Source organism: Entelurus aequoreus, linkage group LG27 (assembly GCF_033978785.1).
Source record: "Entelurus aequoreus isolate RoL-2023_Sb linkage group LG27, RoL_Eaeq_v1.1, whole genome shotgun sequence".
Taxonomy (NCBI): domain Eukaryota; kingdom Metazoa; phylum Chordata; class Actinopteri; order Syngnathiformes; family Syngnathidae; genus Entelurus; species Entelurus aequoreus.
This window is the reverse complement of record NC_084757.1, coordinates 7,105,905-7,124,500: the sequence shown is the minus strand read 5'-3', so window position 1 is coordinate 7,124,500 and position 18,596 is coordinate 7,105,905. Positions and strand designations below refer to the sequence as shown.

General features: G+C 42.2%; 1 protein-coding gene across 1 annotated transcript in view; it reads left to right on the top strand.

The window, feature by feature from the left end:
- The first annotated feature begins 2,999 nt into the window (after positions 1–2,999).
- Positions 3,000–18,596, top strand: part of LOC133644082 (collagen alpha-2(IX) chain-like) — a 27,935-nt gene continuing 12,338 nt past the window's right edge. The window contains exons 1-9 of the mRNA XM_062038405.1: positions 3,000–3,020; positions 4,326–4,370; positions 4,537–4,590; positions 4,656–4,727; positions 12,028–12,063; positions 12,147–12,191; positions 12,741–12,773; positions 15,016–15,223; positions 15,702–15,996. Coding sequence (XP_061894389.1) covers positions 3,000–3,020; positions 4,326–4,370; positions 4,537–4,590; positions 4,656–4,727; positions 12,028–12,063; positions 12,147–12,191; positions 12,741–12,773; positions 15,016–15,223; positions 15,702–15,996 — 809 coding nt within the window. The remainder of the gene's footprint in view (positions 3,021–4,325; positions 4,371–4,536; positions 4,591–4,655; positions 4,728–12,027; positions 12,064–12,146; positions 12,192–12,740; positions 12,774–15,015; positions 15,224–15,701; positions 15,997–18,596) is intronic.

Genomic DNA, 18,596 nt, shown 5'->3' with positions numbered 1-18,596 from the left:
GGTTCCGTTGACACGTAGAGCATGTCCTGGCCTGCTGTTCAATCTGGGCGTCTAACCCCGGCCACCAGACATGGCTCCGTGCGATGGCCTTCATCTTGACAATGCCCGGGTGCCCGGCATGTAGTTCCTCCAGAAGTTGCGGTCTCAACGCTGGAGGCACCACCACTCTACTGCCCCATAGCAAACACCCCTGGATCACCGTCAGTTCGTCTCGTCGCATGTAGAAGGGTGCCAACGCGTCATTCTGCCCAACTGTTCCAACAAACTGGCCTGACACTACCATATCTACTACCCTAGAGAGCACTGGGTCATATTTAGTTCCCTTCCTAATATCTTCACTGTCCACTGGGAGTGTCTCAAGGTGATGTACTGTCACCCTATCTACTGCGTCTGGCTTTTCCCCATGCGCTACCTGCAGTGGCAACCGTGAGAGACCATCTGCATTCCCATGATCTGCTGCTTTCCTGTATTGGATTGTGTAGTTGTGTGCCGCTAACACTAACGCCCACCGCTGTAGTCGTGTGCGGCCGCCATAGGTGGCGTCGCCTTACTGGGACTCAATATACTTGTCAGCGGTCTGTGATCTGTGAGTAGTGTAAAATGGCACCCGTACAAATAGGCGTGGAATTTACGTACCCCAAAAATAATTCCCAGCGCCTCCCTTTCAATCTGAGCATAATTTTGCTCTGCCTTGCTCAGTGTCCTAGAGGCAAAGGCTATGGGTCTCTCCTCACCACCGGGCATTACATGCGAAAGTACCGCGCCCACCCCATACGGCGACGCGTCACACGCTATCCGCAGGGGCAACCTGGGGTCATAATGCGTTAAAACCTGTTCTGATTGCAAATGGTCTTTTGCTGCCTTAAAGGCTTTCTCACACTCTGGTGACCACTTCCATGCCACTCCGGTGTGCAACAGCTCATGTAACGGGCTGAGCATGGTTGCCATGTTTTTAACAAAACGCCCATAATAGTTTATCAGGCCCAAAAAAGAACGGAGCTGACTCACATTAATGGGGGCTGGGGGCTCCGCTATGGCCTTAAGCTTCTCTGGGGACTTATGTAGCCCTTTTTTATCAATGACATGCCCCAAATATTCTAATGAACTCTTGAAGAATTCACATTTCTCCTTCTGTACTCTCAAACCGAATTTTCCCAATCGGCCCAACACTGCATCTAAGTTTTTTAGGTGATCTGCATCGTTCTCCCCAGTCACCAAAATGTCGTCCAGGAAACAATGGACGTTGGGGAGGCCCTGCAACACTTGGTCCATGACTCGCTGAAAGATTGACGGCGCAGAGGTGATCCCGAAGGGAAGACGGTTATAGCAAAACATTCCCTTCTGCGTGGTAATGGTCAGATATTTACGGGAGCTTTCCTGAACCGGCACCTGTAAATATGCGTTCGCCAGATCTAATTTGCTGAAACGCTGCCCCCCTGCCAGCGATGCGAAAAGATCTTCTATCCTCGGAATGGGGTAGTGTTCAGCACAAAGCGCGGGATTCAAGGTCACTTTAAAATCTCCGCATATACGTACTTTCCCATTTTTTTTTACAATGGGTACAATTGGAGTAGCCCATTCACTAAACTGTACTGGAGACAGTACACCCCCCTGTTCCAAACGCTCTAATTCCTCCTCCACCTTCGGCCGAAGTGCATACGGCACCGACCGTGCTTGGAAGAACTTCGGTTGATGCACCGGCTTGAGGGTTAACGCCACCTCAAAGCCCTTTAGTGTACCTAGACCTTCTTGGAACACCCTGGCATGGCTGTCTAGTACTGTCGCCATTGTGCGGTCTTCCTGTATGGGATGTGTAGCTCGAACAGTTTTAATCATTGTCCAATCTAACTTTAATTTTCGCAACCATTCTCGTCCAAAAAGAGAGAGAGCGTCACCCTTAACCACATACAGGGGGAGACGTGCCCGTTGTTTGTTGAGACGCACGTCTACTTTTATTACCCCCAAGGGTGTCATAACCTGCCCTGTATACGATCTCAACAGTAGGTTGGTGGTACGGAGGCGTAACTGGCTAAATTTAGCATTGTATAGTTTTTCTGAAATGATCGACACTGCCGCACCTGTGTCTAACTCCATTTCTATAGTTTGTCCCTCCACTTTGGGTCTAACCCAGATAATGCTATCATGTTTAACGCTTTTTTCTACCTCCACTACATGTAAGCCTCCCACCCCATCTGAATCTGTTGTCTCTGGGTCGCTGGGCTTAGTCTCCGCCTCTACCTGATCGGCCCTCTTTTTGAATTTTCCTTTCGTTTTCTGTCCCTTTTTAACCCCCAAAAAGATGTGTTGTCTTCGGTCCCCCTTTATCCTCCCTGCACATACGAGCTATGTGCCCCCTTTTTCCACAATTGTGGCAGGACTGGTCCTTGTAAAAACATTCCTCCATTTTGTGATTTCCTCTACCACAACGAGTGCATTTACGGCCCGGTGGCAAGGAGAGAGAGACAGCGTTCACCTTCTGTGAGCTACTAAGCTGTTGAGATTCTCGTGCCACTGTTTCTATTGAAACTGCTAATTCAACTGCTCTTTGGTATGTTAAATCTTTCTCTGTTAACAGCCTCTTTTTAATCGACTCACTGTTCAACACTAACCTGTCTCTTAGTGCATCCTGCAGGTAAGCTCCAAATTCACAGTGCTCTGATAATTTTTTTAGATCTGTTACATACTGTGTAATAGTTTCCCCCTCCCCCTGATCTCTCTTATGAAATCTATATCTCTCCGCTATCACTATGGGCTTTGGGGAGAAATGTGCTTGCAACAATGTCATTACCTCATCATACGTTTTCGTGCCCGGCTTCTCTGGGGCGATGAGGCTGCGCAGGAGACCGTACGTCGCCGGTCCCATCACGCTGAAAAACACCGGCAGCTTCCTCCCCTCATTCAGTCCATTTGCTGCCACGAAGTGCTCAAACCTCTCCACGTATGTCGACCACTGTTCCGTCGACTCATCAAAGGCATCCATCTGTCCCAGGATGCCCGCCATGCTCGCAGGTCGTCCCGACGTGAGCCGTACCCCCGCTGCTATGCGGAGCTAATGCTAACCAAGCTAAGCTAACGCTAGCCGTCGATAAACTCCGCGGATTCGCCGCCACCCGCCTCTTAATCCGTCGGCAGGCGCATCCGTGCTCGTCGCCAATTATTGTATACTGACTGTTAGTTTGTAACACTAACAGTCATACTCATATTTCACCTTATCTATGTAATCCCGAGAGCCGAGTCGGGAGCTGGTGTAGACGTTAGACAGCTTTATTTCCACACACCGAACGGAAGTCCAACCCAACATATATGAACCCACCTGGCACTCCCCCTGGTGGTCACTGGGTGTAACCATGCAGACAAAACATACAGCTCAATACACAACAGTAACGTCATCCTTGTAGTGAGTACTGATGTTAAAGACAATATACACTTCATTACACATGTACCATATCATTATATCCATGATTAAATGCTTTATAATTCCCTTAAACATGCAAAATGGTTTCCTTAGTGCGTGCTGATTTGATAAATAATGTGGACTTCACTGCACATGTAATACATCACCATGTTGCTGAACATGTTCTAATTCTATCATTCGCTCTTTAATAATGCTCCCAGGGCTCTGTGTACGTGCAGGCTGGGTTTAAAGATGATGTACATGTCATTGTGCGTCTAGTATTTCACAATACAAATAATAAGAGGTGTAATGCCACCATTTGTCAGGCTTCTGATTGGACACAATGTGCATGACAGCAGGTGTATGTGTTTGTGTAAGTTTGGTCTTTAACGTCTGTTTTGAGTATTTTATTTACAAAATAAAAATATATCAAAACGGTGCCCGCATACTTTGACTTTTTGGTGAAAAAGTTTAGACACCCCTGTGTTAACATTTATATTCCAATAATGTTTTTGTTGAAATGCTTGTTCCCCTGACTTATGACTTTAAAAGCAAACATGTAAAGGTTGTTCTCCAAGTACCACTTCAGGAAAAACAACTTTGCTCTCCAAGTGCCACCATAATGACCAACATTGAAATACAGTTGTGTAGTGGCCATACGTTTTCATTGAATATTTTTGCCCACAGTTTGAACAGTAACACTGTGTTTGCATATTTATGTCATTCTTTGTCGTACCACAGTTAGAGAATCACTGGCTTAGGGAATTGTGTAATACTATCATGAGGTGATTATACATTCAAATGCACTGTAACATGTGGTCCTAAATAAAGACTATGTACTAGTACATGTGTATGATTGTGCTGCGTTTCTCTCTCTAGGCCCTAGAGAGAGAAACGCAGCACAATCATACACATGATTGATAGAGTCTAGGGATTACCTGGTAGTCCAGGGGCCAAAGGTGGACCTGGAGTTCAAGTAAGCACTATTCAATCAAACTTTCTACATTATGCACTCCACTTTTAACCACTTTTTCTCTTGCTAGGGTGAGCCTGGTCCCAGAGGTCATGCTGGCATGTCCAGAGGTAAATACTTTTGTCAATAACACTGACTCCAGATACTCACCTCATACGTGTAACTGCAGGGAGACCGAGGTCAGCGCGGTCCAGTGGCTCCTCAAGGATTAGTCGGAAAGGCTGTAATTTTTTTGCAATACATTGTGTTGAAAGTACAATACTTATTCATTGTTCTCATATATGACAGGGAAGCAAAGGAGAGAGAGGACCGATGGGTGTTCCAGGTGCTAAAGGTCTGAGTGGAACCAAAGGAGACAAGGTATGTGGTGAAAGAGTCCACCAGGGGGCAGTGTTTACCCAGGAGTTAAATACAAGTCATACATTCAAGCAAGATGAAATAGTTCTGTCCTTGTAGTGCTTCAGTACTTTGAATTTATTCTGAAGATAGTATATTATATAAGTATTTAGCAATACTTACAATTTCTGTCCTTGTAGTACATCATTATGCTGTCTTTATTTTTCATTTTTATTTTTTATTAAATCATAAAAAACACAAGATAGACTTACAATTAGTGCACCAAGCCACAAAACCTCCCTTCCCCATTTACACTCATTCACACAAAAGGGTTGTTTCTTTCTGTTATTAATATTCTGCTTCCTACATTATATATCAATATATATCAATACAGTCTGCAAGGGATACAGTCCATGATTGTGCGTGCTGCTGCTCCACTAATAGTACTAACCTTTAACACTTCATTTTACTCATTTTCATTCATTACTAGTTCCTCTGTAACTATTTTTATATTGTTTTACTTTCTTTTTTATTCAAAAAAATGTTTTTAATATATTTATCTTATTTTATTTTATTAATTTAAAAAAAAGGATCTTATCTTCACCAGACCTGGTTGTCAATGAAATTAGATTGTTTAAAGGGTTCTTAAAACCAGGTCCTTTCCAGATTATGTCCAGGTCGGGCTCAGCAACACACACCTTCATTTATGTCCACTCAAATGAGGAAACACAACAACACATTGCATATATCTGTAAACAAAATTACATTTTCAAAATAAGTATTTGAGGACTTCCCATCTTTTTTTAATGTTTTTTGGCATCGTTATCGGTTTCAACCATATAACTTTCTAAAGTTAAGAAATACTGAATACATGTTTTAAAGAGAATAATACTAAGTGAATATCTGTTTTTGGCCTTAAAAATAAACCTTTTACCGAGTACTATAATTAAATTGACTAAATCATGATTGTCAATGAACTCTCCTAAAATAACAGAAACCACATTAAGCTTCATAAACAAACCAATCCTTAAACACATTTTTTCTACTTCCACCCAAAAGGAAGACACAATATGACAATACCAAAACAAATGCAGGGTGGATTCAGGCTCCTGACAACAATATCGGCAATCACCCGACTCTGTCACATTCCATAGTTTTAACATTTTTCTCGTGGTTAAGAAGTTATAAATAATATTAATTGGAAAATAACGATTTTGCACATCGATAGTAGTTTTGCAGATTAATTTAAATATGGTATCAGTCAAAAAGCAGTCAAAAAAGTCCTCCCATTTTCCATATGTGTTATATGGGGCAGCCTTCAAAGATTTCTCTATTAAATAAAAATTATATTTTTTTTTATTTATTTTAGTTCCTTTTTGACAACTAGAATTTCTTCTTAGAGGTTTACAAACTAATAATTTAGTAATTCCATAATTAATTATTTGTTTCCATTTTTCCCAATGACTCCAGTTAGTTGATTAAAAGAAAAGCTTGAGCAAGCATCACCATACATAGTTGTAAATTCATCATACTTCATAATCTTACCGTTCTCATTGATGATAATATTGACAAAAATGATTCCTCTTTCAAACATATTTTTCCAAAAGAAAGGCTTTCCATCTATTACAATATTAGAGTTCATCCATATAATCTGCTGCAAAATGTCATCTCTTTTTTCTGGAACATCAAATTGAAAACACCACTATGAGTGGATTGTTTCCTTTATGAACCCCGCCATGTTTCCCAGCAGACTCTCTACATAAGGACAATGGGAGGGGATCACTTGTAAAAACGGATACAATTTATTTTGATACAGTGCATGTTTTTTGTCCAACAGGACATTTGTGTACCACTCAGTGTTTTAATACATCTTTGGAACAATTGATGCTTTTAAAGACAGACACATAGCTTCAAGGTTAAGAAGTTTCAGGCCCCCATATTCATATTCATTGTACAAAACCTTTCTTTTAATCTTTTCTGGTTTGCCGTCCCAGACAAAATGGAAGACCCTCCGCTCATAAACCTTAAAAAAGTTCTGTGATGGAGCTGGTAATGACAAAAACAAATAAAAAATTTTAGGAATTATTAACGAGTTGACAATAGATATTTTACCATACAAGGTTAAGGATTTCCCTCTCCATAATTGCATAATTTTATCCAGCTTTTTTTAGTCGATTATCATAATTTACTGAGTCTAGATCTTCCAGCTTCTCTGGGACAACAACACCAAGTATGTTAACTGGTCCATCTGTCCACAAAACAGGCACTTTGCATTCCATTCGAAATAACGTTCCCTTTAGATTCCCGATTCTTAATATTTTACATTTATCATAATTAAGCTGAAGCCCAGATTGCTGTAAAATATGTCCAAAAGATTAAGAAGGTTTCGCAAACAATGAGGATTGGGGCTGATAAAGAAGCTTGTATTGTCTGCATACATTATTTTACTTTCAATATTATTATTACTGAGCCCTTCAATATTTTTATTCAATCTAACTTTAATCATCATGATTTCCGTAGCAATAATAAATAAGTATGGAGACAAAGACAAATACCTCTTAATAGAGGTATTGTCCCAGAGATGTATCCATTATTGATGATTCTACAGTTATTTTTAATATATAGCGTCTTGATCCAGTAATAAGGTGTTGCCAAAATAGAAAAAAACTAAGCTTTTACAAATAAAATCTAAGCTAATTTTGTCAAATGCCTTCTCCAGGTTGGCTACAAAAATTATTCCTCTTTTAATTTCCATATTATAATTTTTTATAATTACTAATAACTGTCTAATATTGTTTCCTATGTTTCTTCCTTGTAGGAAACCTGATTGATCTTGGTGAATAATATTTGACCCTAACCCTGATCCTAATATTTGACAAAACAGACTTGAGTTGTGTAGCCAAACATTTTGCCAGGATCTTAGCATCGTAACACTGAAGTGTAATTGGTCTCCAATTTTTTAGATAAACTGGGTCTTTATACTGACCATTTATTTCCTGTTTCAATAATAAATAATTAAGACCTTCTGTTTGAGTGTTAGACAAAAAAACTGTTTTATATGAGTAATTATAACTACAAAAGCAATAGTTTCTTAACGTCTTTATAAAATACTTGTCAAACCTCAATAGCTATTCCATCTAATCCTGGGGTTTTCCCTGGATGAAAAGACTTAACAGCTTCCACAAGTTCTTCCTCTCTAATGAGGCCGTCACATGAATGGCTTTCTTCTGAATTCAATTTTCTTTCATAATTTTCTGGAAACATTTTTTTAGTTTCAAGAGAGATTACCGGATTAGCAAAAATATTTCTAAAGTAATTATACATTTCTTTCAACAACGTGGTGTGTGTATCCAATACCTTTCCATTTGTTTTATTAAGTTTGGAAAAGTTCTTTTTAGAACTATTTTTTGTTTGGATATTTAAAAGGAATTTTAAACACTTTTCACCTTTTTTCATCCAGATGGCTCTGTTGCAGTCATAACTTTAAAATAATTGTTTTTCAACTAAGTGTGCTAACTCCTCTTGTTTGGCTGTAAAGGCATTCAGTTGCTAAATAATTAGATTATCATTACTATCAATGTTTTTTTGTAAATCCTCAATTTCCTTCTCTAATTCCTGTTCTGCCATTTTAAGTTTGTTTTTTCCCCCATGAAGAGTACGCAATGGCATATGCCTTAAAACAGTGGTCCCCAACCACCGGTACCGGTCCGCGGACCGATTGGTACCGGGCCGCACAAGAAATAAAAAAATGAACAAATATTTTTTATTTTTTATGAAATCAACATAAAAAACACAATATATACATTATATATCAATATAGATCAATACAGTCTGCAGGGATACAGTCCGTAAGCACACATGATTGTATTTATTTATGTAAAAAAAAACAAAAAAACTTTTTTTTAAATACCCCCCCATCCCCCCACCGGTCCGTGGGACAAATTTTCAAGCGTTGACCGGTCCGCAGCTACAAAAAGGTTGGGGACCACTGCCTTAAAACATTTGAAGGCATCCCAGGGGATTTGGGGATTTGATGATCCTACATTATTTTTAAAAACTCACCCCAGTCCCACTGGGGTGAGTTTTTCCTTGCCCGTATGTGGGCTCTGTACCGAGGATGTCGTTGTGGCTTGTGCAGCCCTTTGAGACACTTGTGATTTGGGCTATACAAATAAACATTGATTGATTGATTGAGTAATAAATTGCTTCGTTTTTTCAATAAATTCATCATCCTGTAAAAGCATTTGATTAAACTTCCAATATGTGGGCCCACATGTATTATCTTCAATTGCAATATTTAATCCTATACAATTATGATCAGAACGCAATTTATCATTGATTGATATTGCAGTCACTTTGTTTAGCAATGAAAATGATATCAATAAAATAGTCAAGACGACTTGCCTGGTTTTGTCTTCTCCATGTATACCGTACTAACCTAGGGTTTTTCAATCTACAGATATCAATTAAATTAAATGCATCCATAACATTTTTAATCTTTTGTAAAGATTGAGGATGATAATCCATTGAAAAATTCCCTTTTCGGTCCAGAACTTTAGCCAAGGCAACTTTAAAGTCCCCTACAGTAATCATTTCCCCTTGTTGTTCTTGCAGCATGTCACTTATTTCTTCAAAAAAGGAAGGTTCATCAACATTTGGCCCATACAAATTCAAAACACATCTTTTGACCCTGAATAATCATATTTAATATTAACCAGCGTCCTTGTGACTTTTTCCATAGAGTTAAATAGAAAATTAAAACATTTGATCAAAATCGTAACCAGTGTTGGGTTAGTTACTGAAAACCAGTAACTAGTTACTTTATTTCAAAAGTAACTCAGTTACTAACTCAGTTACTTACACCAAAAAGTAATGTGTTACTGTGAAAAGTAACTATTTAGATACTTCTTTTTTTTTTTTTTTTTTTTTTTAAGGCTCGCATAAATGCCCTTTTAGCCTTCATTTCAGTACTGTTATTGCACTGGAGAATATCATTGACCAAACTATTTGAAATAGCTGCAACATAAGTAACAAACAGCATAATAACAATATAGCTGTAAAGCTGGCTTCACCTAAGGAAGGCACACATGACATACACAAACCTGGCTTCACCTAAGGAAGGCACACATGACATACACAAACCTGGCTTCATCTAAGGAAGGCACACATGACATACACAAACCTGGCTTCATCTAAGGAAGGCACACATGACATACACAAACCTGGCTTCACCTAAGGAAGGCACACATGACATACACAAACCTGGCTTCATCTAAGGAAGGCACACATGACATACACAAACCTGGCTTCACCTAAGGAAGGCACACATGACATACACAAACCTGGCTTCACCTAAGGAAGGCACACATGACATACACAAACCTGGCTTCACCTAAGGAAGGCACACATGACATACACAAACCTGGCTTCATCTAAGGAAGGCACACATGACATACACAAACCTGGCTTCACCTAAGGAAGGCACACATGACATACACAAACCTGGCTTCACCTAAGGAAGGCACACATGACATACACAAACCTGGCTTCACCTAAGGAAGGCACACATGACATACACAAACCTGGCTTCATCTAAGGAAGGCACACATGACATACACAAACCTGGCTTCACCTAAGGAAGGCACACATGACATACACAAACCTGGCTTCACCTAAGGAAGGCACACATGACATACACAAACCTGGCTTCATCTAAGGAAGGCACACGTGACATACACAAACCTGGCTTCACCTAAGGAAGGCACACATGACATACACAAATGGCAGGCATTTTTTTTCTCTCCAGAAATTGAAAAATAAAATCATGTCTTCATGAGATCAACACTGTACTGAAGCCCAGAACACTCTACGCATTTCCCCAGTTTTACAAACGTAGTTTAGAGAAAAGGAAAGATTGGCCTGGCCCACTAGGATGTTTGTGAACTTTATAGTCTATACATTTAGAGTGATGTGATAATCAACCACTCTAGAAGTCTAGAATGAAAGAGTATATAAGAGAATTGACAGAATGTGTACCTTCAGTGCTGAATGATGAGCACAGGCAGAGTTTGGAATGTTTTCTTCAGCTTGCTTTCCATGTTTATGTACTCACTGTCCAGGTACTTGGAACATGTTTTCCGTGCCATTTGCTGTTTCACGCCGGGATCATGCTAATTAGCTGCCTGAAAGCGGGTGACTCCACTGTAGAAATAGCCTGCATGTCTTCTAGCACATACGCTGCAATGGCTCTATCAATGTTGTCCTGGCTAGCAGTCCCTCCGTTCAAATCCTTAAGTGGAGCTGAAGTGACATCGGAGTCTGTGTCTCTCTTTACTAGCTTTGTCGAAGCATGTTGCTTTTGTAGCTGTTTCAGCAGATTTGAATTGCTGTTTTGGGCAGTATTCCCGGGTGCGGTCACCACTGCGGCTCACATCTCCCCTCACCTCCGAGGGGGTGATCAAGGGTGATGGGTCAAATGCAGAGAATCATTTGGCCACTTTTAGTGTGTGTGTGACAATCATTGGTACTTTTACTTGAACTTTAAGTAGATGGGATCTTTGATCCAAGACACAAATTACATTTAACTAAAATGTTCTTTTCTTTGTGCTCGACAAAAGAAAAGTAGTGAGAATATCTCCATGTTAAAAACTCAGCTTCTGGCTCTGCCATGAAGTCTTGTTAGTTCTTATGAGAATTTCTATATTCTAAATATAGCAGTAAACTATCTTTAGAATAAATTTGTTTTATTCTAAAGATAGTTTATTATATAAGTGTTTCTGTCCCTGTACTGTAGTACATCAATACTTACATTTTCTCCTAAAGGTAGTGTATTATGTAAGTATTTCAGTACATTAATACATACACTTTTTTGTAAAGATTGTATATAAGTGTTTCTGTCCATCAATACTTACACTTTCCCCTAAAGGTCAACATTTTATTATATAAGTGTTTCTGTCCTTGTACTGTAGTACATCAATACTTATACATTCTTCTAAAGGTCTAAAGTAAATTATACAAGTATTTCTGTCCTAAACAGTAGGGCATCAATACTTACACTTTCCCCTAAAGGTCAACATTTTATTATATAAGTGTTTCTGTCCTTGTACTGTAGTACATCAATACTTATACATTCTTCTAAAGGTCTAAAGTAAATTATACAAGTATTTCTGTCCTAAACAGTAGGGCATCAATACTTACACTTTCTCCTAAAGGTAGTGTTTTATAGAAAGTACTGGAATTAGTTATCGTGTATAAGATGTATTTACGGTATATTTTTAACTCCACCATGTCATACATGTATAAGTTTGTCTCTTGTCATTCAAAGGGCTTCCAAGGAAGATGTGGACCCAAAGGAGACATTGTGAGTATCACTTTTGTTTGTGAATGATTGGAGCCTTCAATATTTCATGAAACACTAACAAATATTCAGTTTTCTGCTTGAAGGGAGACTCTGGTGTGGAGGGGCTGGCTGGTGAGAAAGGTGAAAAGGTAAGAACAGTCATTTTGGACTTTCTGAAGTTGACCTATTGATATTTAAATGTTGAAGCAAAGATAAATAATATATTATTTGACTGAGACCCCTTTTGGGTCCCTAGGACTTTTAACAATCCTCAAGGAAAGACCTTAAGGTTTTAAAAACAACAAATATCAAAATGGCCCCTACATTCGATAACTTTTCAGTGTGTGGCCCTTTGTGGTAAAGTTTTGGACATCCCTGGTTTAGTTTTAATGAATAGCTGAGCAGAAAGGAATCTTGTATAGATTATAGATTCATAGTACTTTTTTTTTTTTTAAGTGAGTCATTGTGTTTCAGAATTGTTTGCCCCGCCACTAGTAGGAACCCTCATTCTGCAGGTTTTTGTACGGACTATTTTTGGACAATCTTATAACGCTGCATTCAAACTTTTTCATAGTTGAACTCTACATGTAGAAACACAAACGTGTCTTGGTGCTGTGCTTACTAAACGGAGGAAATCAAACCTAAAGGACCAGAGCCTACAATCATTAAAATCAGTAACTCATGATTGTTTGTGACAGGGTATGTCTGGAGAACCTGGCCCTAAAGGACAGGTGAGTTGTTTGTTGTTTGTTTGTGACAGGGTATGTCTGGAGAACCTGGTCCTAAAGGACAGGTGAGTTGTTTGTTGTTTGTTGTTTGTTTGTGACAGGGTATGTCTGGAGAACCTGGCCCTAAAGGACAGGTGAGTTGTTTGTTGTTTGTTGTTTGTTTGTGACAGGGTATGTCTGGAGAACCTGGCCCTAAAGGACAGGTGAGTTGTTTGTTGTTTGTTTGTGACAGGGTATGTCTGGAGAACCTGGCCCTAAAGGACAGGTGAGTTGTTTGTTGTTTGTTTGTGACAGGGTATGTCTGGAGAACCTGGCCCTGAAGGACAGGTGAGTTGTTTGTTGTTTGTTGTTTGTTTGTGACAGGGTATGTCTGAAGAACCTGGCCCTAAAGGACAGGTGAGTTGTTTGTTGTTTGTTTGTGACAGGGTATGTCTGGAGAACCTGGCCCTAAAGGACAGGTGAGTTGTTTGTTGTTTGTTTGTGACAGGGTATGTCTGGAGAACCTGGCCCTAAAGGACAGGTGAGTTGTTTGTTGTTTGTTTGTGACAGGGTATGTCTGGAGAACCTGGCCCTAAAGGACAGGTGAGTTGTTTGTTGTTTGTTTGTGACAGGGTATGTCTGGAGAACCTGGTCCTAAAGGACAGGTGAGTTGTTTGTTGTTTGTTTGTGACAGAGTATGTCTGGAGAACCTGGCCCTAAAGGACAGGTGAGTTGTTTGTTGTTTGTTTGTGACAGGGTATGTCTGGAGAACCTGGCCCTAAAGGACAGGTGAGTTGTTTGTTGTTTGTTTGTGACAGGGTATGTCTGGAGAACCTGGTCCTAAAGGACAGGTGAGTTGTTTGTTGTTTGTTTGTGACAGGGTATGTCTGGAGAACCTGGCCCTAAAGGACAGGTGAGTTGTTTGTTGTTTGTTTGTGACAGGGTATGTCTGGAGAACCTGGCCCTAAAGGACAGGTGAGTTGTTTGTTGTTTGTTGTTTGTTTGTGACAGGGTATGTCTGGAGAACCTGGCCCTAAAGGACAGGTGAGTTGTTTGTTGTTTGTTTGTGACAGGGTATGTCTGGAGAACCTGGCCCTAAAGGACAGGTGAGTTGTTTGTTGTTTGTTTGTGACAGGGTATGTCTGGAGAACCTGGCCCTAAAGGACAGGTGAGTTGTTTGTTGTTTGTTTGTGACAGGGTATGTCTGGAGAACCTGGCCCTGAAGGACAGGTGAGTTGTTTGTTGTTTGTTGTTTGTTTGTGACAGGGTATGTCTGGAGAACCTGGCCCTAAAGGACAGGTGAGTTGTTTGTTGTTTGTTTGTGACAGGGTATGTCTGGAGAACCTGGCCCTAAAGGACAGGTGAGTTGTTTGTTGTTTGTTTGTGACAGGGTATGTCTGGAGAACCTGGCCCTAAAGGACAGGTGAGTTGTTTGTTGTTTGTTTGTGACAGGGTATGTCTGGAGAACCTGGCCCTAAAGGACAGGTGAGTTGTTTGTTGTTTGTTTGTGACAGGGTATGTCTGGAGAACCTGGCCCTAAAGGACAGGTGAGTTGTTTGTTGTTTGTTTGTGACAGGGTATGTCTGGAGAACCTGGTCCTAAAGGACAGGTGAGTTGTTTGTTGTTTGTTTGTGACAGGGTATGTCTGGAGAACCTGGTCCTAAAGGACAGGTGAGTTGTTTGTTGTTTGTTTGTGACAGGGTATGTCTGGAGAACCTGGTCCTAAAGGACAGGTGAGTTGTTTGTTGTTTGTTTGTGACAGGGTATGTCTGGAGAACCTGGCCCTAAAGGACAGGTGAGTTGTTTGTTGTTTGCTTGTGACAGGGTATGTCTGGAGAACCTGGCCCTAAAGGACAGGTGAGTTGTTTGTTGTTTGTTGTTTGTTTGTGACAGGGTATGTCTGGAGAACCTGGCCCTAAAGGACAGGTGAGTTGTTTGTTGTTTGTTGTTTGTTTGTGACAGGGTATGTCTGGAGAACCTAGCCCTAAAGGACAGGTGAGTTGTTTGTTGTTTGTTTGTGACAGGGTATGTCTGGAGAACCTGGCCCTAAAGGACAGGTGAGTTGTTTGTTGTTTGTTGTTTGTTTGTGACAGGGTATGTCTGGAGAACCTGGCCCTAAAGGACAGGTGAGTTGTTTGTTGTTTGTTTGTGACAGGGTATGTCTGGAGAACCTGGCCCTAAAGGACAGGTGAGTTGTGTATGATCATGTGTTAGGTAAATATACACTTCATGCACTTGTATTCAGCCTACATTTGTATGTTTGCAGCACAGAGTGAGGGGAGACCTTGGACATAACGGTCCAACTGGAGACTCTGGGAAGCCAGGTGATCTAGGACCGCCTGGACCGCCTGGTCCTCGGGGGTTGAACGGCATGAGAGGAGTGCCTGGCATGCCGGGTATTGAGGGTCCACCGGTGAGTCCACAAGATACATCTGAGCAGCATGTTATTGATGTGGTGCTAAGAATTTTGCAAGGTGAGCTTTCACACTCAAATCCCCCCCCAAAATAAACAATTGCTTGTTATTGTAAACATCAACTTTATTTAATGTTTAAAGTATCAGTTCTATCTGTCTAAAGTATAAATGACAGTTAACCAAAATCAAATCCAAACCATACATGTTGGGAGAGGGAAGGGTTAGAGTTCGGGTTTTATAGGAATTACTGGAATTAGAGTTATTGTGTATAAGATGTATGTACAGTATATTTGTAATCTCCATATTATATAGTTGCTAAATGATTCTCTTTGTTATGACAGAGAGGCTGGCAGCAGTAGAACCAAAATCAAATCAAAAGCATACATTTTGGAAGATGTGTGGAGATGTAGTGGAGAGGGAAGGGTTAGGGTTTTATAGGAAGTATTGGAATTAGAGTTATTGTGTATAAAATGTATGTACAGTATATTTGTAATGTCCACATTGTACAGTTTCTAAGTTGATGTGTTTGTTGTGACAGAGAGGCTGGCAGCAGTAGCAGTGAGCACTAAAAGGGCTGTGCTTGGTGGAGTTGCATCATGGGAACTCCCCGGCCCTCCCGGACCTCCGGGATCAACGAGTCCACAAGGACCACATGGTTTGCCTGCTTCTCCAACAATTCCTGGGATGATAGGAGCTGATGGACGGATCGGAAACAAAAGTCTTAAAGGTAGTCGGCCTGCCCGGGGGTATCTCGTGGGGTCGGCTCCGCTTGTGTTGCTCTTTGTGGATCTTGGGGAGCAACATATATATATATATATATATATATATATATATATATATATATATATATATATATATATATATATATATATATATATATATATATATATATATATATATATATATATATATATATATATATATATATCCATCCATCCATCTTCAACCGCTTATCCGGAATCGGGTCGCGGGGACAGCAGCTCCAGCAAAGACCCCCAGACTTCCCTCTCCAGAGCAACATTTGCGACTTCCTCCTGAGGAATCCCGAAGCGTTCCCAGGCCAGAGAGGAGATGTAATCCCCCCATCTGGTCCTTGGCCTGCCGCGGGGCCTCCTCCCAGTGGGACGTGCAACGAGGACCTCCCTAGGGAGACGCTCGTGAGGCATCCGCACGAGATGCCCGAACCACCTAAGCTGGCTCCTTTCCAAGCGAAGGAGCAGCGGCTCTACTCCGAGTCTCTCTCGGGTGACTGCACTTCTCACCCTATCTCTAAGGGAGATGCCAGCCACCCTTCTGAGGAAACTCATTTCGGCCGCTTGTATCCGCGATCTTATTCTTTCGGTCATTACCCACACTTCATGACCATAGGTGAGAGTAGGAATATAGATAGCTCGGTAGACCGAGAGCTTTGCCTTCTGACTCAGCTCCCGTTTCGTCACCACAGTGCGGCAGAGAGACTGCAATACTGCCCCAGCTGCTCCGATTCTCCGGCTGATTTCCTTCTCCATCTTTCCCTCACTCGTGAACAAGACCCCAAGATACTTAAACTCCTCCACCTGGGACAGAGTCCTGTCCCCTACCCGGACTGTACAAACCATCGGTTTCCTGCTGAGAACCATGGCCTCAGATTTGGAGATGCTGATCCTCATTCCAGCCGCTGAACACTCGGCTGCGAACCGATCCAGTGAGAGCTGAAGGTCACGAACCGAAGGTGCCATCAGGACCACATCATCTGCAAACAGCAGTGACGCAACCTTTAGCCCCCCGAGACGTATACCCTCTCCGCCATGGCCACGACTCCGCCTAGAAATCCTGTCCATGAAAATCACAAACAGGATAGGTGACAGAGCGCATCCCTGGCGGAGACCAACCCCCACTGGAAACGGATCCGACTTGCATCCAAGCACCCGGACACAACTCTCGCTTTGGTTGTACAGAGATTGGATGGCCCTCAGCAGGGTTCCCCTCACTCCGTACTCCCTCAGCACCTCCCACAAGATCTCCCGAGGGACGCGGTCATACGCCTTCTCCAAATCCACAAAACACATGTAGACTGGATAGGCATACTCCCAGGCCCTCTCCAGGATTCCCGCAAGCGTAAAGAGTTGGTCAGTTGTTCCACGACCAGGACGGAATCCACATTGCTCCTCTTGAATCTGAGGTTCGACTATCGGCCGGACCCTCCTTTCCAGTACCTTGGCGTAAACTTTCCCAGGGAGGCTGAGTAGTGTGATACCCCTGTAATTAGCACACACCCTCTGGTCCCCCTTTTTGAAAAGGGGAACCACCACCCCAGTCTGCCACTCCCTCGGCACTGTCCCAGACTTCCACGCAATGTTGAAAAGGCGTATCAACCAAGACAGCCCATCAACACCCAGAGCCTTCAGCATTTCTGGACAGATCTCGTCAACCCCCGGAGCTTTGCCACCGTGGAGTTGTCTAACTACCTCAGTGACTTCACTCCGAGAGATCGACGTCGATCCCCCATCATCCTCAGGCCCTGCTCCTATCAGGGAGGGTGTGTCTGATGTATTTGGGTTCAGGAGTTCCTCAAAGTGCTCTTTCCAACGCCCTACGACTTCCTCACTTGAAGTCAGCAAAGTCCCATCCTTGCCGTACACAGCTTGGATGGTTCCCTGCTTCCCCCTCCTGAGGTGCCGTATGGTCTTCCAGAACAGCTTTGGTGCCGCCCGATAGTCCTTCTCCATGGATTCCCCGAACTGCTCCCACACCCTCTGCTTAGCCTCGTCCACAGCCACGGCCGCTGCCCTTCGGGCCCGTCGGTACCTTGCAACTGCCTCCGGAGTCCCCTGGGATAACATACCCCGGTAGGACTCCTTCTTCAGTCGGACGGCTTCCCTGACCACCACTGTCCACCAGGGTGTTCGAGGGTTACCGCCCCTTGAGGCACCTAAGACCTTCTGGCCACAGCTCGCAGCTGCAGCTTTAGCAATAGAGGCTTTGAACATTGCCCATTCCTGTTCAATGTCCCCAACCTCCACAGGGATGGCAGAGAAGTCCCGCCGGAGGTGGGAGTTGAAGTCGTTCCGGACAGAGGACTCCTCCAAACGTTCCCAGTTCACCCGCACTACACGCTTGGGTTTGCCAGGTCTGTCCAGAGGTTTCCCCCGCCATCTAACCCAACTCACCACCAGATGGTGATCAGTTGACAGTTCAGCCCCTCTCTTCACCCGAGTGTCCAAAACATACGGCCTCAGATCAGCTGATACGATTACAAAATCGATCATTGATCTTTGGCCTAGGGTGCTCTGGTACCAGGTACACCTATGAGCATCCTTATGCTTGAACATGGTGTTTGTTATCGCAAGTCCGTGACTAGCACAGAAGTCCAATAACAATCCACCACTCAGGTTCAGATCAGGGAGACCGTTCCTCCCAATCACGCCAGTCCAAGTATCACTGTCATTGCCCA